Below are 23,189 nucleotides of genomic sequence, written 5' to 3' on the forward strand. Positions count from 1 at the left end.
CAAGCTAACCTCTTAGCTTGCAAGTGTGGTAAAATCTCATACCATTAACAGTTCTTAGCAAGAGAAACTGGATAATTGACTATATGAGACTATATATTTATATATCAATTATTCTCTTTGTCTTTAGCCCTACATCTCATATCACTCTTGATATGCTATGTAATTCCAAGGCTTGAGCTCTTCTTATTTAGTTTCTTAGAATAAACTTTTAGTTTCCTGTCAAAAAAAAGAATGTTGGCTGCTAGCATTTGATGTATTGCTTAGATGGTCTGTGAAGGGTGAGGGTAAGGGATTTCTGTTTAATTTATAAACTAGTCATCTGTAACTCGATTTTCTGCTTTGGGTATCAACTACACACACTCTCTCTGGTCATAATTTTTAATAAATAAAATGGAAAAGCATATAATCAAACTTCAAAGAAAGAATATAGCTTTAATGTTCAGATATGGGCAAGCAATAGTTCTACACCTAGAAACTGTAAGTTAGTAAATTTAACATCAGCCCTCTTCTTACCCTACCACCCTACACATGCATAAAATATATTCATAACTGAATATTAAATATATAGATTCTTGAGCATTTGTAAAGCAGAATGGCAATAATTAAGAAGTAATATGAGTTCATTGAGGGCAAGGTCTTCTGAATACTTATCTATTATTTTTAGACAAGAATGTGATGTATGAGAACCATCACATTTCAGAGCATCTCAAACCATGGGCTCTGGCATTTTGTAAGTATTTATCTGTCTAATGTGACCATTAATAGACTGTAATTATTGATTTCTTTTCTTAGGTAGGTAACTGTGTGGTATCTGGCAATATGTATCTCATCCAAGATACTTGAGTATACATTTTCAATATATACTATGTGATATGGTTTGGCTGTGTCCCCATCCAAATCTCAACTTGAATTATATCTCTCAGATTTCCCATGTGTTGTGGCAGGGACCCAGGGGGAGGTAACTGAATCATGGGGGCTGGTCTTTCCTGTGCTATTCCCGTGATAGTAAGTCTCATGAGATCAGATGGATTTATTGGAGGTTTACACTTTTGCTTCTTTCCCATTTTTGTCTTGCTGCCACCATGAAAGAAGTACCTTTTACCTCCTGTCATGATTCTGAGGCCACCCCAGTCATGTGGTACTGTAAGTCCAATTAAATTTCTTTTTCTTCCCAGTGACAGGTATGTCTTTATCATACCTGTGTGAAAATGGACTAATACAGTAAATTGGTACCAGTAGAATGCGGTGTTGCTGAAAAGATACCCAAAAATGTGGCAGCAACTTTGGAACTGTGTAACAGGCAGAAGTTGGAACAGTTTGGAGGACTCAGAAGAAGCAGGAAAATGTGGGAAAGTTTGGAACCTCCTAGAGACTTGTTGAGTGGCTTTGACAAAAATGCTGATAGGGATATGGATATGAACAATAAGGTCCAGGCTGAGGTGGTTTCAGACGGAGATGAGGAAGTTGTTGGGAACTGAGGCAAAGGTGACTCCTGTTATGTTTTAGCAAAGAGACAGGTAGCATTTTGTCCCCACCCTAGAGATTTATGGAACTTTGAACTTGAGAGAGATGATTTAGGGTATCTAGCAGAAGAAATTTCTAAGCAGCAAAGCATTCAAAAGGTGACTTGGGTGCTATTAAAAGCATTCAATTTTAAAAGGGAAACAACATAAAAGTTCAGAAAATTTGCAACCTGATGATGCAGTAAAAAGAAAAACTGATTTTCTGAGGAGAAATACAAGTCAGCTGCAGAAATTTGCATAAGTCGCAAGGAGCCTAATGTTAATCCCCAAGACCATGGGGAAAATGTCTCCAGGCCATGTCAGAGACCTTCATGGCAGCCCTTCCCATTACAGGCCTAAAGGTCCAAGAGGAAAAAATGGTTTCATGGGTGGGTCCCAGCCTCCCCATGCCATGTGCAGCGTAGCGACTTGGTGCCCTGTGTCCCAGCTGCTCCAGCCTGTATGAAAGGGGCCAACATAGAGCACCGGCTGTAGCTTCAGAGGGTGGAAGCCTTGGCATCTTTCATATGATGTTGAGCCTGTGAGTGCACAGAAGTCAAGAATTGAGGTTTGGGAACCTCTGCCTATATTTCAGAAGATGTATGGAAATGCATGGATACCCAGGCAAAAGTTTGCTGCAGGGATGGGGCTCCCATAGAGAACCTCTGCTAGGGCAGCGCAGAAGGGAAACGTGGGGTTGGAGCCCCCACACAGAGTCCCTACTGGGGTACTGCCTAGTGGAGCTGTGGGAAGAGGGTCACTGTTCTCCAGATCCCAGAATGGTAGATCCACTGACAGCTTGCACCACGTACCTGGAAAAGCCACAGACTCTCAATGCCAGCCCGTGAAAGCAACCAGGAGGGAGGTTGTACCCTGGAAAGCCACACGAGTGGAGCTGCCCAAGACCATGGGAACCCCCCTCTTATACCAGCGTGACCTGGATGTCAGACCTGGAGTCAAAGGAGATCATTTTAGAGCTTTAAAATTTGCCTGCCCCACTGGATTTCAGACTTTCATAGGAACTATAACTCCTTTGTTTTTGACATTTCTCCCATTTGGGATGGCTGTATTTACCTGATCCCTGTACTCCCATTGTATCTAGGAAGTAACTAGCTTGTTTTTGATTTTACAGGCTCATAGGTGTAAGGGACTTGCTTTGTCTCAGATGAGACTTTGGACTGTGGACTTTTGGGTAATTGCTGAAATGAATTAAGAATTCGGGAGACTGTTGGGAAGGCATGATTGGTTTTGAAATGTGAGGACATCAGATTTGGAGGGGCCAGGGGCAGAATGATATGGTTTGACTGTGTCCTCACTCAAATCTCTACTTGAATTGTATCGCCCAGAATTCCCACGTGTTGTAGGAGTTACAACACCCAGAGGGAGGTAACTGAATCATGAGGGCCAGCCTTTCCCATACTATTCTCATGATAGTGAATAAGTCTAATGAGATATGAAGGGTTTATCAGAGGTTTCCGCTTTTGCTTCTTTCTCATTTTTCTCTTGCTGCCACCACGTAAGAAGTGCCTTTCACCTCCTGCCATGATTCTGAGCCCTCCTCAGCCATGTGGAACTGTTAAGTCCAATTAAACCTCTTTCTTCCCAGTCTCAGGTATGTCTTTATCATCAGTGTGAAAACAGACTGATACATTATGTAATGATTATACACCCCCATTACATTTTCTCTTTCTTTAAAGATATCTTGTGGCTTGCTTTTTAATGTTTTCATTAGTGAATAGTACCCCTTCAGGGTCCCAGGTTAAATAAGACAGCATCCATTGGATAGAACAGGTACCAGTTTATTCTATCAAAAGTTTGAGCGTACAGGAAATCTCCCTCAACTTTCTGCCACTGATATCTGAGTGAACTGAGCCAGTTCTGATGCCCTCAACAGAGGGCAGAAGAGATCTATGTTATATCTAGATGCTTGTCACTGCCTTTTGTAGTGAATGATGGGATGAAGAAACCCCTTTGACTGTTAGTTTCTTGCTATTTCTGTTTTAATGAATTGAAATTAATTGAAGAAGATATAGCACAGATGAGAAGACATTTCCCAATTTTTCAAGCCATACAAAATTGGCTAGGTCAATTAGGAGGATACTGGAAAATTGAGATAATTTAATTTTAGCAACAAGTTTTCAAAGTTGTCAATGTTAATCTTATGATATGATGGTAACATGAGGAATAAATGATGATACAATGCATCTACAGCTGGTTTAATAGTGATTATCAAAGAATGTTGTAAAACACTTACAATTAATATGACTATGTCCACTTGTCCACCACTAACAAGACCCAGTTTCTGCTCTTAAGCCTTTATCCTTCTACTTCAAAATGGAGGTGTTAGAAGTTTGTGCTAAGACATGAAAAATGTCTTTGGTGCTATGGCTATCCTGCTGGTATGAAGTTAGAAGGTCCCCTTCTCTGGCTGTATGGATTACATCTTTGCCCTAATGGTTGGGTTTAGAACCCATTCAGCTGAGGATGGAAATATGCCTATCTTGGTTTCAATTATCTTATTATTTAAAAAAAAATATAGAAACATGCCTTTTCCACTAACTTTTCAGCTGTGTGGCTATAGGCAAGTCATTTAAATTTAGGTTTAATTACACTTCACTTATTTAAATTTATTTTTAGTTAGGAGAAAATAATACCTGTATGTCAGGGTTGTTGTATGTTATATGTATAAACTACCTGTGATATCGCAGTGGTCTCTAGAGAAAAAAAATTGCTTCCTTCTCTAAATTTTCCTTGTTCCCTGCAGGAAGAGGCCAGACTTCTTCCCAGCCATGTCCCAGCAAAGAGCCCTGTTAATACTACCATTCAACAAAAATTAATTTATTTTGTTATATTTTCCCAAATCACATAATTTAAAACATTACTTAAAAGACATAGAACCAACCCAAATGCCCATCAATGATAGACTGGATAAAGAAAATGTGGCACGTATACACCATGGAACACTATGCAGCCATAAAAAGGAATGAGATCATGTCCTTTCCAGGGACATGGATGAAGCTGGAAGCCATCATCCTCAGCAAACTAACACAGGAACAGAAAATCAAATACCACATGTTCTCACTCATAAGTGAGAGTTTAACAGTGAGAACTCATGGACACAGGGAGGGAAACAACACACAGAAGGGCCTGTTGGGGGTGGGGGACCAGGGGAAGGAGAGCATCAAGACAAACAGCTAATGCTTATAGGGCTTAAAACCTAGATGACAGGTTGATAGATGCAGCAAACCACCATGGCACATGTTATACCTATGTAAAAAACCTGCACATTCTGTGCTTCTATCCCCAAACTTAAAGTAAAACTAAATGAACAAACAAACAAACATTGCTTACTTGGAGATTTAGAGTATCAATTTTTATGTTCTGTGAATTTGTTGGTCTCCTAATGTGATGTATGTTAATGTATGTTTAGTGAAATAATGGTTTACAATTTCTTAATTATTCTCTGTACCCTCATGGTAAACATCCATGATCTTTTATGTGCTTTTAAAAGTCTATTCTGTGGGCTGGGCATGGTGGCTTATGCCTGTAATCCCAGCACTTCGGGAGGCCAAGGTGGGCGGATCACGAGGTCACGCGTTTGAGACTGGCCTGACCAACATAGTGAAACTCCATCTCTACTAAAAATAACAAAAATTAGCCAGGCATAGTGGCATGCACCTGTAATCCCAGCTACTCAGGAGGCTGAAGCAGGAGACTCACTTGAACCTGGGAGGAGGAGGTTGCGATTAGCCAATATTGTGCAACTGCACTCCAGCCTCAGCAACACAGCGAGACTCCAATTCAAAAAGAAAAAAAAAAAAAAGTCTATTCTCTAAACTGTGAACTCCCCCTAGTGAACACTTTTTCGGTTTTCTAAATTCAAACCGCCTATTCCAATCTACAATCCTTTTGCCCTCTTTAGATGTCTTCTCTTACTCACTTTGATGTTTGACATGCCATCTCTGCCTATTTTCATTTTCATTTTTTATGTGTTCTTCCTGGGCTGCATTTTCTTAGCAAGGTGAGGCTGTGTTGGAGGGAGCAGGTGTTAACTATGCGAGAAGGGAAGCTGAGTCTAGCATAGCACTCTTTCTACCAGGGACTCAATTGAGGTGATGACCCCTGTGATGGAAATGGTCCCACATAGCCCTGGGAATGGATGCACAGTGCTGGTATCTGTTCCCATCTCTTGCAGTTGATCTTCTGAGTCTGGACAATACTTGCTATAAGAAATAAATAATCTGTGGGAAAATGTAGGAATCTCAGAAACCCTGAAGATTCACTAAATATGAAAGTTTGTAGATACAGTGTTCTGTTATTTAACCCTTTTCCTGTTTAGTAAAAAAAGTGCAGCTCCCTGCCAGCATTCATTTAATTTGACATAAACACGCTTTTTGAGGCTGAAGCAAATCTAACTGATTATCAACATGAAAATAAAATATAAAAACTGTTCTTGGAATTATTCCTAAACAGAATTTGCCTCTAATCCTAACGTCACAGAAATGTATATAATAATCAGTAATTGATAATTTTTTTTGCATGGGAAAATTTCAAAGCACAGAACAACAGAAAGTGGAACATCACATTCCACAAAAAAATATTGCCGTTCTCTACAGATCTTGCCATCTTGCCATCCTCGTCGTTGTGTGAGCAGCAAAAGTTGCAGTGACCAGTTGGGTTTTGTTTCTTTGATGTTGGTGGTAATGCTCTTGGGGAAATGTCTTCCAGTCAGGTGAAGAGGAGGAGGTGTGACATCATCAGAGCATGGACGACTTCAGAGACGTTGCTGCCCTGGCTCGTGATGTTTTTTCAGCACCCTTTTAATCAACGTCAGTCTGAAGTTTCTATGGCTAATTGTGTGCTCGGAATGCTCCTTCTTGAACAGGATGTAGGAGTTAAGCACTGTAATGTTTAGAAGGTGGCAAAAGAATTTCTTGTATCAAACCTTGTGTGTTATCTCAGGGGAAACGCTGCAGTCACAAGCACCGCTACAGTGTATTCTCGGGGCAAAAGGGAAAGGATTTTAATGATATTCTGGGAAGATGTGCTTTCTCTGTTCTGGATGTTGACCTCAGCCAGGAGAATTCTGATTCCTGCCTTTCCTCAGGGAAAGAATCTTCCTTTTCGTTCTGGTAGAATCTCTCACAGAAACATTTGCAGGGTATTTCTTTCTTTTGATAGTTTCTCTTCCCTCATTTACTTGTATTCAAAATCAGCTCAAGTCCTATCTCATACAAACTTAATCTTGAATACTGTAATACACATTGATTTAAATTTTTTCTCTGACTTCTTCCACACAAAAGTTTAGCACTGAATCAAAATATGTTTTCAGATGCCTGTTTTGTCTTGCCAATAATAATTGTGCAAGTGCTCTGCAGTTTGGGATTTCTAATACCCTTTACATTTATTTGTATTTCCAAAGCACTGTTAATTTTTACTGACAGAAGAGCATGTGTTTTATTCTTCAAAACAAATACACACTTTTTCCAGAAGAGTATGAGTGCAGTTATAGCCAAATTCCTACCACCTTCTGCAGCATAGTTTAAAACTTCTGTGATCAGAACTTTTTTCCAGCAAAATAAGATTGATCAGAGAACCTGGAAGAAGGTTTGTTTTAATCAGAGTTTTTCTCTTTCAAACTTGAATGAACAGAATTCAAATTCCACACACTTTCTCTTGAATCAGCACATGGACAGAAAAAATCATCTAAAGAATTTAGAATATGTTAAATTCAACCAAGAGCAAATTACTAAGTGGAAATTACTAAGTGAAATATCACTTAGTGGTAGTGAAATATCAACCAAGAACAAAATACTAAGCAAAGTAGAAAATCACAGTAAGAGAGACAAGGATAGAAAAGGGCAGGTAAAATTAACGAAATGGTAGAACAGGGCTACGGTGTGAATATGCGAGAAGACTTCTCCTCCTTGTTGGGACTCGTGAATTTACAACACACTGGACTGGGGGGATTAAATCCAGTACAGTCCCTGACTGGTATTGGGTGAAAAATAATACCTCATTCTCTCCTTGCAAAGAAGTATGCTTATGGAGCTAGTTTCTCCTTAGCGGCCACTTTTTTCTGTTTAGCACGAATGTGCCATTGGAGCCAGCACCTGCCCTGAGTTAGGGCCTCTTCTCTCTTACATCTGCTCTTTTTGTGCAGAGAGTATGTGGCTGTGCTGTGCTGTGGATAAACTGCTGGCACAGAGGTACATAGATGTCTGGTTGGTGCTGGTGGACCCCAGAATCAGGGAGAAGCGCTCCTTCTTCTCTCTAGAGACACTGTACCCCTCAGGAATATCTCCTTTTTCATTCACTTTAACATCATATGAGAAATAGATCAGCCGTAGCCCCAGACCTGGGTCTTGTCGATACCAGAACATTCTTTCATGGTCCATATCCTGGACACATTCCAGAAAAACTTTCTCTCCCGTCCTTTTGATTAGATACCTTGAGCTCTGGGTTACTTTCACATCCACAAGGCCTGTGAGAGGCAGAAAGCAAGGGTGAAAAAAACAGGCCACCAGGGAGCCTGAGGAGAGAAAAACTTTGTATACAAGACCTCGAAATAGTAGGACAGGAGTTGCCACCAACTCCCCAGACCCAACGACTCCCAGGACTCACCTACAGCCAGGAAACAAAAGGCCACATAACAGAGGAGCCTGGTTCCCATGGCTGCTTTGAAGAAATTATAGGTCTTCTCCCAGGACCAGGCTGTGGGTTGACGGTTTGTGATGTCATTGTCCCGGCCCACACTCATAATCCCTCAGCCATTGTCTAGACTAGAAAGGGTCTAGAGGTGCTAGAGAGTGAAGGGCATCCCTTGTGCTCACGGAAGTGTCACTGTGTGTGTGTGCACATATAGAAAAGAGTTGACACAGTGGGTCTGAGACTGCCATCCTTAGAAGGGCCTGCTTGCATAGTTGGCTCTTGATTTGCATCTGCGAACTTGAATTTTGGGAGTGTTCCCACCATCAGTAACTGGTACGCATGGCTTAGGGTGCCTAGACTGCTTGCACAAACCATGTGGGTTAGGCTGAACACCTGCTTTACTGCAAGTCTGGAATTCTGCTGCATGATAGGCAGAGGGTGCCAATGTGATCAGCTGAATTATTTTGCGAGGGCTGCCGTAAGTCACCACAGACTGGGTCATTTAAACAACGGAAATGTATTTTCTCACACTTCTGGAGACTAGACATCCAAGATCGGGGTGTCAGCAGAGTTGGTTTCTCGTGGAGCCTCTCTCCTTGGCTTGTAGTTAGCTTCCCCGTGTCTGCACATTGTGTTCCCTCTATGCATGTTTGTGTCCTAATTTCCTCTTATAAGGATCCTAGTTGTATTAGTGAGGACCTCATTTAACCTTAACCACCTCTGTAAAATCCTTATCTCCAAACATAGTCATATTCTTAAGTACTGGAGGCTGGGATTTCAACATATGAATGTTTAATGACACAATTCAGCACCTAACACCAGCCACCAAAAGTACTGGAGGTGCTGAATCTCTAATGAGCTTCCCTGGGCAGAAAGGTTGTTCTTACGTTGTTGCATTGTTACTGTTGGGGTGAGTGTGCTTTCTCGCGGAAGAAGAGAACATAAGACAACATGGTGGAGTTTGGAGAAACTCCAAACTTTATTCCTTGTTATCATAGTATTCTTACTACATCTTTGTGATTCATCTTTGCTATGAGTACAAGCACAAGGTCCAATGAGTTCTTCTGGTGAGTATCAGTCTTTGAAAGTGAAGGTAATTTTTCTCCTGACCAGCCTTACCATTCTCTCTCTCTCTCTCTCTCTCTGTCTCTCTCTCTCCCCTCACTCTCAAAATATATTTTATTGAGAGCAGTCTTAGTTTCTCATACAATATACTTAATAATTACTACAAGTAGCATATTGGTTAACAGGGCAGGCTTTGGAACTATGCTGCCTGGGTTTGAACCTGGTTCAAATCCACATGTGTAGGTTCATGTGAGTGCTCACATGTGTAGGTTTACCTGATAGGGTTGGGGAGAAGGTGGTGCCCTTCACATCTACCAACCAATAATGGGGTGGTAGATGCGTTCAGCCCCAGGTGCAAGCGATAAAGGGTGCAAAGCATTTTAAAACAATCATAAAACCCAAGTGAAATGGTTTTGCTTTTATTATCACTGAGTGCCAGGGATTCTAAATAGTTTGGTTATAAAAGACTCCTTCAGTGCAACATTTATCCTTCTGGGACTGGCTTATTTCACTTAGCATTATGTCAAACACAGAGAAGCAGAGAGCAGAATGATAATTGCCAGGAAAATGGGAGAAGGAAGTGCTGAGTTGCCATTCAATTGGTGTAAAGTTTCCATTATACAAGATAATTATGTTCTAGAAATCTTCAATACAACATTGTCCCTATAGTTAACAATATCATATTGCACATTGATTTTGTTTAAAGGTTAGATTTCATGCTAAGTGTTATTCCCACAATAAAAAGAAATCTCACCAAGTAATTTTGGTACACATTGAGAACCACTGATCAAAACAAAAGGGTCAGCTACAACTGTCAGTGTGATGCTTATACTGCATGTTCCAGTAACACGTTACTTGTGGTTATTTTGCTAGCATTATTCATTAAAACTTTCTAATGGTCTAAACAGGTTTTGAAACTGTATCCATGCATAGTATGAATCAATCATAGTCATATAATAGTTTTTAAGTTGTTTGCAATAATATAAAATAGTTATCATAATTATTCAGACTATATTCCTTAGTTTTGACATTACTGTTAATATCTAATGTCTAATCCAACAGACTTGGCCTTACCATAAATCAATCATACTGACACAGCTACCCCACATAAACACCTTTGAACTTCAGTTTCATCAGACTATTTGCTTATACGAAGAGCTTTACATCCATAAACATTCTTATCTTTAGTACATTTTTTTTTTTTATTTTGTAAGATGTGAAGTCTCAAAGCTTCTATTGGCGAAATCTGTAAGTGCATAGTGTAGCCTAACCTGCTTAAATGAAAAGTATAAGACTAAGATTAAAATTGTCCCCTGAGACACAGGTAAACAAAAAGAGAAGCATGTGGGGCCCTAGAGAGGATCTCTGAAGACCATAATGTAGAATGCAGCCTTCTCTAGTAGGTGGTGTGAGGGGGCACTGGATTGATGAAGGTCAATTCTAATAAAGAGCCCAGGATGAGGAAGCCTATTGAAACAGCAAATGAGAAGGAAGGGAAGGAGGACATTGACAACTCCATCTCACAGGTGCACCGTGATCTGGGGATAGACTTATTCTTTTTTTTTTTTTTTGAGACAGAGTCTCATCCTATCACCCAGGATGGAGTACAGTGGTGCAATCTTGGCTCACTGCAACCTCCACCTCCTAGGTTCATGCGATTCTTCTGCCTCAGCCTCCCAAGTAGCAGGGACTATAGGTGTGCACCACCATGCTTGACTAATTTTTTGTATCTTTAGTAGAGACAGGGTTTCACCATGTTGGCCAGGCTCGTCTCGAACTCCTAACCTCGTGATCCACCCACCTCAGCCTCCCAAAGTGCTGGGATTGCAGGCATGAGCAACTGTGCCAGGCCAGGGATGGACTTTTACAGACTGGGGTGCTCAGAGCTCCCTAAGTCTCAGTGCAAGGAGCTGGGAAAGGCCTCTAAATGTTTCTGTGGTGGGAGTGGCTTCCTCTGGTAAGGGCAGGCTCTGGAAGGTAAGACCATCTCTCCCCTTGTGGCAGCCTTTTCTGTGCAGAGAGGAAGTGGCTGTGCAGTGCTTCAAGGTTAACGGCTGGCTGTGTCTCTTGAAGCTGAGTCTGTAGACTGCAGAAATAGAACTTAAAGTATATAGAAAAAAGAAAAAAGAAAAGAAATGCTCAGTCTTATCTCAGAACCTGAGTCTATTAGAGACTTTCATTGTTTATTACTCTAAGCACCAACTGGGAAATAGATTATTTGGAGCTTCATTCCTGGCTCTTGTCTGGCTCATCACATATGGGTCATAAAACATATTCTGATTGTATTATAGAACTTTCTTTTCTGACTCTGAAACTTGATATACTGAAATTTCAGTGACACCAGCATTCATGGACATTGTGGCTAAAAAGAGAGAACTTAGGAAATATACTGATGTGTAACCACCAGAAAAAGGCTTAATGTATGGTCTAGCACACCAAGTTCAAGGACATCATACTTGTACCCATGACCTACCTATTCCAAAGAGGCAAAAAGCTATAGAACAGAGAAGTCAATGGCTGGTGAGTTCATGGTGGTGTCTCAGTGTTGGTGTTAGCTCTGGCTGTTAGAAGAACACACGGCAGAGAAATAACCCAGTCAATGATTCAAGGAAATCGTGCTAGAGGAAGTGACTTCTAAATTGGTCTATGAATTGGTCCCCGATCCTGGAGTCACCCAGTCCAGACCTCTCTGTACGTTTGCGCCAGCAGTTTATTCACAGCATTGCACAGTCAGCTGCAGTCTGCACAAAAAGAGCAGCTGTAAAAACAGATGAATACCAGAGAGAGAAATGGTATTCTGGGTAGAGTGACCATTGTAGATGAAGACCCAGGAGTGAGTCAGCAGTGGACATATTTGCGGACCTGTGAGAAGTGGGATATTTCTGGAGTAGATGCAGGCAGTTGTGGTAGTTGAAGGATAGGGGAAGTCAGTGTTAGAAAGGTGGGCGGATTTGCAAAGGTCACATCATGGAGGGGCTGAGAGACTTGCAAACTAACATGAACTTGAGACTTTAGCTAGTTAATAGAAATAAGCCAAAGGTTTAGCTTGAGGGAGTGATTGTGGGTGGGGGTAGGTCACAGGTTTGCAGGTGGGGTGGCTACTTGGAAGGTGGCTAGAGGGATCCAGGTGAGATCAGTGAAGTTAGAAAAGTTAGTAAAATTTGTGAGGAATTTAGTACTTAGGAAAATGCAGGATGGGGTGGTGGATTCGGTGTGGAAGGGGAAAGTCAGAGAGACAGTGAAGATCAGTCTTGCATCTCTGACTTGGGCATTTGGACCATCTGCTGAGAGGAAGAAAGTAGGAGGTGTCGGGTTTCATCAATAACTCCAAACATGGTGTTCCTCCAAGTGGCAAAACCTCCAGAATAGGACCCAGAATACAGGACCAAATATGTTGAGATCCATTAGATTGTAAATGTAGTCTTCATTTTGGGCAACAGCTTAGTTGAATTTAAAGATTTAAGCTCCACAAGAAGAAAGGATTGGAGAGTACCCTGGCAGTAGACCTAACTCAGTTAGCTTGTCCTGCCCAACTTTGAAACCTCATTGGTACAGCAGATAGAGGTGGACCCCTGCTTCTGCAGAGCGGCTGCATTGCAGAGTCCCTGAGGCTGGGGAGTGGGGAAGGGCTTCTGTGGGATGATGGAGGAAGTTTATTCTGTTGGTCGGCGAGTGGTCTCCTGAAGGAGGAGTCTCCTTGTTCTTGCAGCTACCCTCTGTTTTTGTGCAGAGAGCAGCTGGCTGTGCAGCACTGTGGATAAACTACTGGCACAGAAGTACAGAGAGGTCTGGCTGGGGCTGGGCGACTCCAGGATCAGGGGGAAATTCCTCTTCTCTTTTCGAGAGACGTTGTACCCTTCAGGAATATCTCCCTTATCAACCACCTCAACGTTACTTGAATAGTAGATCTGCCTTAGGCCCAGCCCTGGGTCTTGTCTATACCAGGACATATAATCATGGTTCATATTCTGAGAACAAGTCACTGTCAACTTCTTTCCAGTCACTGTGATGAGGTATCTTGGGTTCTGGGTCACTTGGGCTTCCAAGGGGCCTGTAAAGGAAGGGGATAGAGTTAGAGGCAGAGCTGAGGGGGATCTCCAATGCTGAAGCCTTTAGGAGACACCTTGGGCTGAGGCCTACAAAATAAGGCCAAAAGTTGCCCATGTGTTCTGGGACTCACCTGCTCCTAGAAGGCAAAGGACCACATAGCCAAGGAGCTGGGGGCCCATGGCAGCATCAGGCAGGTGTCTGCCAGTTCTGGGGGCTCCAGTTGGTTTTTGTAATGTCTCCACCTCTTCAGCTATTTGGGCCTCAGAAGCGTTTTCAGGAGAGAAACCACTCCCACTTCAGCTCAGAGGGCTGAAGTGTACCAAGGCAACACAGCCAACCCAGGCTGAGGACCTTTGTGATCAATGTCATTTTCCTTAATCTGTGTGAGGCTGCTTCTCTTTGTACATGTGGTACATTTTCTTATTAATACAGTCTTGTACAAATTGTCAAATATTTATGTATTTTGGATCTCAGGGTATAAAGTGGTGTAACACATTTGATTATCACTTAGAAGTGTGAGAACATAAAGCTTATGCTATTGAAAGCTGCATTTTCTTCTTTTTTTTTTTTTTTTTTTTTTTGAGACAGAGTCTCACTCTGTCACCCAGGCTGAAGTGTGGTGGCATGATCTTGGCTCACTGCAACCTCCGCCTCCCGGGTTCAAGCAATACTCCTGCTTCAGCCTCCCCAATAGCTGGGATTACATGAAAGCTGCATTATGATATTTTTTGAAGTCATTTCTACTCTGGCAGAAAAAATTCCAAGTATATCCCTGACTTCGTTTATCCACTGGTATATACCTTTAGTCACTACCTTTTAAAAGAGTCTAAGGTGTAAAATCTCAGATTCACATCATGGATCATTTTGTTAGTCTATACGCTGTTTAAAATCCAAGACACACAGCTTCTTTGCTGTTTAGCAAAATTGGCTTAGTCATCATTGCTAGAGCTAGCAGCTGTTTCCACCAAAGACGGCATCTGGAGCATCTTCTTTTCCCCAGAAGAAGCTGGTGAAAGGCAGAGGTAACATCTGCTTCCTGCAACAACCTCAGAGTCTCACCAGCCAGCTCTGCTTCCTGCCTACTTTTGGTATGTGTTTGCTTTCTTGCCACGCCACAGCTTGCTGCACATGGAAGGTGTCTGTCCGTGGATATTGCGTTGTAGCCAGGCAGTGTTTGGGGCCAGGAGTGTCAAGCTTCTCTTAGCTCTTCCAGCAGCTGCTGGTACTACTCTCTTTTCTGCCTAGGTATGTTCTTCCTGCATTGAGGTGACTTTCCTAGGTTTCCCCAGAATGTCTTCCTCCTTGAACACCTTTGAGCTTTTCTTAATTTTTTAAATAGTTGATGAATAAAATTTGCATCTATTTACAGTGCTCATTGTGATTTTTGACACTTGTATACCTTTGAATCCTTCTTATACGTTGTAGGAACCAATGCATTCCTGGATGGTGGAATGGAAGGAGACTACCCCTTTCTTCTCGATTGTTTCCTACCACAGGTAGAGTCTCACAGAGCCCGTCATTGTTTTGCCAAATCATTGTCATCTCCAGACAAGAAGGGGTCCCCTCCCAGTTTTCAGGGCCACCCTCAAAGCTCAGAGATGAGTTCCTTGCCCCCAGACCCCTTCACGGTGATAGGTGCAGCTCTAAGCAGTTTCCATTCCGTGCATTAAGGAAGGAGTGATTGCTATCAGGACCTTAGCTCTGACCTAAGGAGGAGTATTCTCTCTTTTTCTGTTTCTGGACCACTCCTTTCTGGAAAAAAATGTAGGGAGAGAGCTTGGCTGTACTTCAGCCACAGGTGTTTGCATTGTCCTAGCAAATCCTCCATATCCTAGCTGTGAATTTGGGTGTTAAGAGAGGGAAAACAGCTTTCGTTCTAAAAACCCACCACAATTAAATAATTTCATGTTACTTAGTGAACCTTGCCAACCCAAATAGCAAAATCTTTCAGAATTTACTCACATCCACATAGCTAAGCTCACTATTAGGGGTATTGGATTTCCCCATATTCTGTGGTGTTTCCAAAGTTGAACAAGTGCATAATTACACTTTGGAGTATTATAATTTTCCCCAATCTCTTTTCATATTAGATTAATTCAAAATGTAGGAGGTAGCTAATTCTATATTCTGTCCCTCTACCAGCTAATTCACTCTCCTCAGCTATGCGACTTCTCCCTCCCTGTTCCTTTGACTATGAGGCTATTCTGCTCCCTTGTTTCCTTTTCTACATCAACCAAGGTACTAAAATGATGCTGTTAGCCTGAGACCCCAATAGCCTTACAGTAGGAGCCAGTTGTTTGATTTTCCCACCCTTCCTTCCTACAACCTTCCCTCTGATCTTTTCTACCCAATTCCACCATATTTAGGAATTCTGAAAACTTATTCTATTCTACTTCCCTAATGTAGGGCAGACTCCTATGTCCCTAACATTGAGAATGGAAAGTAAACAGAACCCTCTAGATGGCTGGTCACTCTGAAACATCTCCCTTCACCTTTGCATTTTAATGGGAAGTATTTCATTCTATGCTGTGCCATCCCTTCCTCTCCTTCATACTTTTTTGGTCTTTGCTCTCTTCCTTCTCTTTTTAGGGACTGCTCATCCACCCAACCGGGGAAACAGTATCACAATAAAGGTAATTAAGCTAACACCTACTAAACTGATGAACCATTTCCTAAAAACCCCTGTAAGAGAACCTATGCCCTGTCCCTTTAAATATAAAGCAATCTTTTTTTTTTTTCTACATGATATTGAGCCCAGGAATAGACTGCAGAATTCTCACCACACTTCAAATTCTATTTCACTTATGCTCAGGCCATTTCAGTTCTGAGAAAGTCATTCTAGTTTATGTATTTTCTTGTACTATATGATTAACTTTTGAAAGACCCCAATGAGAGATATTTATATATCATGTTTTTAAATTCATAATACAGTGTTAAAATTTATCAAACTTTCCCTCCCACCATTATCTGAATTTTAATGTTTATATTACAGGAATATGTTAGTGCCCTCTAGTGGAATATCAGAGTGGTGGGCAGAATGGTTCCTTAAAGATGTCCAAGTGCTAATAATCCCTGCAACCTGTAACAGCTGTGGATGTTCAGTTAGATGGCAAATGGGAATTAAAGCTGCAGGTGCAATTAGGGCTGCTAATAGATAGGAAGCAGTGCCTGGACTATCCAGGTGGGTCCAATGTAATCACGTAGGTCCTTAAATATGGAGAGCCTTTCCCGGCAGTGTTTAGAGGGAGCTGTGAGTATAGAAGTAGGGTCAGAGCAACAGAACATGCTGCCTTTGAAGATAGAGGAAAGCGAGCCATAAGGTAAGAAAATCGATTCTCCCCTGGAGACTTAAGAAAGGAACCCAGATCTGCTGACACCTTGATTTTGGCTGGGTGATACCTATGTTGGTTTCTGAACTACAGAGCCTTAAGATGATACATTTGTATTGATTTAAGCTGCTAAATGGGTGGTAATTTGTATAGTAGCAACAGAAAACCAATACAACCACCAAGATCAAAAATGTGTAAGAGAGCAATTAGGATGAAAACAGTAAAGGAACGAGTAATATCGGAGTGCAGAGTCTCTGGGGCATCTTGAGCGTGTGTGGGGGCTCATAGGTCAGGTCGCTGCACCCCTGGGGTTTGTCATATCCGCTCAGAGAGGACGTGAATGCACTGATAGACTGCTGCTGCAGAGGGCCTCAGAGTCTGGTTAGTGCTAGACGATTTAAGGGTTGGAAAAGATGATTATATTTTCCCCTTTTTTTGTTGTTGTTGGAATGACTGTGTTGACTCAGTGCATGTTTTTCAAAGCTGCCGACTTCAGAAGAATAATAGATTAAATTTATCCCCAGTCCTGGATCTTATGGATTCCATGATGTTTGGTCTGGTTGATAATCTGAAAACTTTCCGATACAACTTTCCTGCTTCTCTTACCAGGTGTCTCAGGGTCTGTGTTACTTTGACATTCATGAGCCCTTAAAAGGAGGATGCAGAAAGTGACTGCATAGCCCACCAGGAAACCCATGTGAAAGCCATGAGGAACAGCCTGTTCCCAGAGCCTGGACACACCAGGATGGTGATTTTCCCATGTGCTTTCTGAGAATACCCGCCCATGTGAGCCACAGGCCACAGATGAGTGTCCCAACAGCTTCTCTCCAGATTAGGTGGTTTCCTCACAGAGCCTTACCAAGATATGCACTTTTAGACCAACTCAGTTCTAGAAGAAATTGTTTTTTTCTGTTCTAAATGTTTTCTAACAGTTTTGTTCTCCAAAATACATCTTTTAAAATTTGTTGAGTTGGTTTCTTCTGAGGCCTCTTTCCTTGGCTTGTAGATAACCATTTTTTTTTCCTATACCCTTTTTTCTGGTCTTCCCTCTATGCATGTTTGTGTCCTAACCTCCTGATAAGGACACCAGCCATGTTGAATTAGGGCCAACCCTAACGACCTAATTTTAACTTAATTATCGATGTAAAGACCCCATCTCCAAATATAATTAGCCGCATTATGGGACTCTAGGGTTTAGGACATCAACATATGAAATGAAGAGGGTAGCACAACTCAGACCATAACAATGGAAATAATAAAAGTACTTACCTTACATATTTGTTGTGGCAATTAAATGAGTTGCCATGAATGAAGAGGTTAAAAGATCACCATGCTTACAACCATTCAAAATATTTCCTCTACTACTGCTTCTATCATAATACTTTCTTATGTCAGTGCCAGTCTCTGTGTTAAACTACTCACATACTGTTTCGTTCAACCCTCATCCCACTTCTGAGAGGCTTATATTATTTACTTCATTTTATAGATGTGAAAACTGAGGGCTTAAGTCACTTTCTAAAGCTGGTAAGTGCCAGAAACTGACTGCAAATCCTGCATTCTCAACCATGATGTGTAAATATTTCCATTTCTCTACATGCTTTATGGTAAATGTGATGGTGAATTTACCGTTCAACAGTTTGACTTTTCCATTTCTTTTAGGATTTATTTTCCAATCATTCCAATTTCCACACCTAAAACAGAATTAATACACTTTCCTTTGCCTGTGTTGTCTCTTGCTGTCATCCCCAAGTAACTGGTGGAAGGTATCTGAGTTATCAGCAATGAATCCCTGCTGGTCTGCAGCAACCTCAGGTCTTGTCTCCTCAGAAGAAAATTCCACTGAGGGTCATACAACAGAAAAAGAGACCAAGGCAAGTTTTAGAGCAGGAGTGGAAGCTTATTAAAAAGGCTTTAGAACAGGAAAGAAAAGAAAGAACACTTGGAAAAGATCCAAGCAGGTGACTTGAAAAACAAGTGTGGCGTTTAACCTTGATCCTGGGACTTCATAGGCAGCCATTTTGTGCCCCTTTCTCATGATTCTCCCCTTAGGATAGGCAGCCCAAAGGCACAGTGCCCTCCTTACGCTTGGAAAGTGAGCATGCGCAGTGTGTTTAGGAAGTTGTATGCATGCCCATCTGAGGCTTTCTTCCTGTTTCTGCTGGAGTGCCCCTGGAAGGTCATGCTCCACCCTTTTGTGTCTCAATGCACATGCCTGGGTTCACTTGCCCAATACCTGGGATTTTATTGGAAACCTTCTTTGCTTCTCCCTGGTGCCTGCATTCAATTGACACTTTAATGTTAACAGCTGTGATCAGCAGGCGCTTGTCTCTCCCTGGCTTAGCCTGCTGAATTATGCATTATTTTTAGAGAGGCAACGTTATAAGCTCTGAACCAATGCCAGATTGTCTGACGTTCCTGGTCGGTGGGAGGAAGGGAGTCCTCTCCTGTGCCACTCACGCCTAACTACCTGTAACATCCAGGCGTCCCATACTATCTCCCCACATTCCTTGTAGGCTCAGGGTGAACCTCCCAAGCAGGATTCTCTTTGTTTTCATGCTAAAAGTATGATTTCCATATCAACGGCAGGAATCTGTTACCTTTCTTTTTCTACCCTTCTTTAGTTTTGCTTTTAGATGATTACACTATTACAGCAATTTTAGTCAAACTGAATGTGTACTTGTATCCAGGTTGGCATCTTAAATTGAAACAAATACTGTTCTAAATGTGTTCACTTTCTAAACATTCAAGTTTTATTTATAGATTTTTGTGAATGGTACATGGTTTTAACTGTTTATCTAGATGCTCCTACAGAAACAAACATCATAGGATATAATTCTCTTGAGTGACAACATGCTAACTTCTTGTGCAAAATGGCTTTCCATTTTTGTGCTTCCATTGTGTGGGAGGGAAGCTGGACAGTGAGTGAGCTTCCTCTGAAATTTCTGATGACAAGAACGGTTTCTACTCTGCTGCTGTTCAGAGGGTCACGTTCTGTGTTTTTTGTCACAACCTCCTTAACTTCCTCGGTGTCAGCACCTTCATGACTTGGTGCTACTTAGCAGGGTCCATATATATTATGCTGGCAGGACAAAGGAAGGAATTATTCCCAGGATGAGCAGTCTCCCTGAGGACTGAAACAGCTGTAGTGCTCTCCGCTGTTACATTCTGATCCTAAACCTGTAGAGATGAGGAATTTGCAGAAATGGAACTTGCCAAGAACAGAAACTGGCAGAATCTGTCACAAGAAAAAGGTCTCAATCAGACTCCAAGAGAGGGTTCTTGGATCTTGTGCAAGAAAGAATTCATGGGGAGTCTGAGCAAAGTGAAAGCAAGTTTATTAAGAAAATAGAGGAATAAGTGAATGGCTACTCCAAAGACAGAGCCCAGAGGGCTGCTTAGTGCCTATTTTCATGGTGATTTCTTGATTATATGCTAAACAAGGGGTGCATTATTTATGCCTCCCCTTTTTAGGCCATCTGGGGTTATATCCTGATGTTGCTATGGCATTTGTGAACTATTATGGTGCTGGTGGGAGTGTAGCAGTGAGGACCACCAGAGGTCACTCTCATGGCCATATTGGTTTTGGTGGGTTTTGGCCAGTTTCTTTACTGCAACCTGTTTTATCAGCAAGGTTTTAAGGACCTGTATCTTGTGCTGACCTCCTATCTCATCCTGTGACTTAGAATGCCTTAACTGTCTGAGAATGCAACCCAGTACATTTCAGCCTTACTTTACTCAGCTCCTATTCAGGATGAAGTTGCTCTAGTTCGCATGTCTTAGACATTTCCTCCCTCCCTTTTATAAGAGAACCCTTAATCTTAAGGTTGTAGAGGGACAAAGATTCGTCTTCTGTAACTTCTTCAGGCTGAATAGGGGCAATGATATTCCTGCCTAACTATTAGGGTCTTTTGTGTTCAGGGTAGAAAGGAGTTTAGTCAGAAAGCTCCAGTATGATGAAGGCCATTCAGAACTCTTGAGTCCTGACAAAAGGTGATATCTGAAAGATTAATAAGTATTCAGTTGAAGAAAACATTTAGTAAGCTTAGTCTGCATTCCTACACAAAGAGTAAAACAGCAATATAACAAAATAAGCAAAATTATCCCAAGTAAACTAAATTAGAAGGCTCTTCATGAACTGGGCAACTACTGGAACCAAGCTGACATGAGGTGGCTAGCCAACTCCAATACATGCCTAGAATTAGAGTACTGATCCAGATTTTTACATTACCAAAATGTCTTGTTTTTTCAGAGTAGCAGGTAAAGATCACTGGTTGGTTCACAAGAACAAGCAGGGTTAGCCTACTCTGCAGAAACAAACTTAACAACTGATGAGACCAGAATTTAATAACAAGTGTAACATAGGTCTTGAAACATAATATTCTCTCTCGTGTTTTCCATTTTCACTAAAGATAAGTCATGGTAAGACCAATTGGCTTTATTATACTTGGCCTGATTATTTATAAAAAGTGCAGCAAAAATAATTGTTTTTCACACAGACTTTTAACACTGGCTTTGATGGAACTTTGTTTCTTAGAAGGAATCTTAGATAACTCTTTTTGAGCCAAGCCCTACCATGGGTTTGTACTCTCAAATACCTATGAGTTGAGTAAATTTCTCTCCTCTTGGGGTCCCAAGATAACTTGGGGCTCCTGGACCTGTTAGAAGGTGACATTGTTCACTTACTACAGGTCGGAAATCACGTACAGGGACTGTCGTAGCAAAGGCTGGAGGCCAGTTCCCCAAGGGGCTTTTGTTGACTTGGCAAGCCAAGTTTGATTCCTTAAAGGAGAGTATAGCATTCCATCAAAGTCTTGGTAAAATAACCAGCTTCTCCAATTGTGTCTTGTTACCAATAATAATAATAATAATAAAGCAAAACAAACCGAAGAGATTCTTATTACACTCATGTAAATAACTATATTGCCATACATTAAGAATACTCACAACTAGTTTCCAAAATCTGGAGAAATCAGGTAAAGAGAAAAAAACATGCTCTCAATTTTGTTCACACAAGTATACTTTACTCAGTTACTAAAAGTTATAATAGCTCAAAAGTTTCCTTGACTATGAAATACAAAACAAAAGATCAGCAACATTTTACACAAACATTTAAAAAAGTTACTTTAGACTTTTGCTAGTTTAGTCCATGCAGTTAACTTCCATTCTGCTTGATATTCATAAACATTTCAGCTCTCCCTGAGTCCTGAAAAGTTTTCTTCTGTTCTGATGTCACAATGTCCAAACTTACCAGAAAATCTGCATTTAAAAGCACCAGTAGAGTCCTACAGTTAATTCTAAACCACCTTTTAAAGAGAACCAAAATGAGACAACAATTGTCTGTAGATGACCAAAAGTCTTAGGACAGCCACAATTAAAGCCAAAATTGGCTAGAAAAATGTGGTTACCTCTGTGGCATGCAATGATTTTAATGAACATTTATTAATAACATATACTAAGTCATATCAGGCTTAAAGAAGGTGTTTTTTTTTTATAATTTTGGAACATGTACCAATAACACATTTATACAAATACAGCCCAAAAAAAACCAGATGCCATTTTGTATTTGATAATGCTTCTTGTATGATTGTAATACTAAATAAGCTAAATGTCACTGTTGCGTTCATGCATTATTGATGTCAAACCCAATTCTTAGTAAAACCTTATTTAAAAATGTATTCAATCTTAATCATGTTGACCATAAGGTAAGGTTTTTATAAACCTTTTATAACACTTTACAAGTTTTTGTTAAATAGTAGAGTAGTGCTTTTATTCCAATGTTCAGTTTCCAGAATAACTGAATAATACCCCTTTAATTTTAGCCAATGTGCATACATAGAATCTCTTTTATGGTTATTTTTTCACAAGCCTTCCACAGGTTTCTTGAACAGTCAGCTTCATCCTAACTTGAAACGATCCTTTAATGCTTTAATCTAGGCAAAAATCTAAATTCCCATGACTTTATATATATACATTTTTTAAATTAAAATATATTTCGCTTTCTTTATACAACTTGCATATAAAACTGTTTCTTCAGTAGTATCAATTACATGTTATAATGTTGACTCTTACAAAGGTTTTTCACCAAAAGTTGCTAAATTCAGGATTTTAATTATATACTAAATGTGTAGCCTAGCCTGGGACACACCAGGCAGAAGTGCAGATAAAAGCTGACTCCAGCATAGCTAGGGGCATGGCTAACTCCACATGTCCCCAGGTCTTATCTAGAATCTAATAGCTTCAAGGTAGGTAACTGAACAATTTTCAAAAGTTAAAGAAGCAGTTTATGACCTTCAAGCATTTAGCAATCTTAATATCTGTCCTGCCTAATTAAATGTTTACATTTTTGAAGATATTTTTATTTTACCGATAATCTTCAAAACTGTCTTTATTTCTGGAAAATTACTTAAGTCACATGAACTAAAAGGTCTTACACTTTTTACTTTTCTGACACAATATTTGATTTCAGCTTTCATTATTAAACCCATTAATCAATGCTCTTTTAGAAATAAACATCACATACACATAATACATGTAAATACATACACAGAAGAATATTTAAAAAACCTCATTCCCGGGGAAGGAATTGAACCCT

The 23,189-nt window shown here is 40.7% G+C and overlaps 4 gene segments (V, D, J or C); all 4 read right to left on the reverse strand.

The window, feature by feature from the left end:
• Positions 1-23,189, reverse strand: part of LOC101002206 — a 203,862-nt gene that overhangs the window by 133,667 nt on the left and 47,006 nt on the right. The window contains 1 exon segment of the C gene segment in view: positions 17,315-17,321. Within this exon segment, the coding sequence occupies positions 17,315-17,321 (7 nt within the window).
• LOC100999905 overlaps positions 1-23,189 on the reverse strand; it is a 221,769-nt gene that overhangs the window by 124,271 nt on the left and 74,309 nt on the right.
• On the reverse strand, positions 7,163-8,482 carry LOC101007057. The segment is given in 2 exon segments: positions 7,163-7,986; positions 8,127-8,482. Coding segments are annotated over 2 exon segments (480 nt in total).
• LOC110742727 lies at positions 12,769-13,507 on the reverse strand. The segment is given in 2 exon segments: positions 12,769-13,269; positions 13,399-13,507. Coding segments are annotated over 2 exon segments (447 nt in total).

Source organism: Papio anubis, chromosome 4, assembly GCF_008728515.1.
Source record: "Papio anubis isolate 15944 chromosome 4, Panubis1.0, whole genome shotgun sequence".
Taxonomy (NCBI): domain Eukaryota; kingdom Metazoa; phylum Chordata; class Mammalia; order Primates; family Cercopithecidae; genus Papio; species Papio anubis.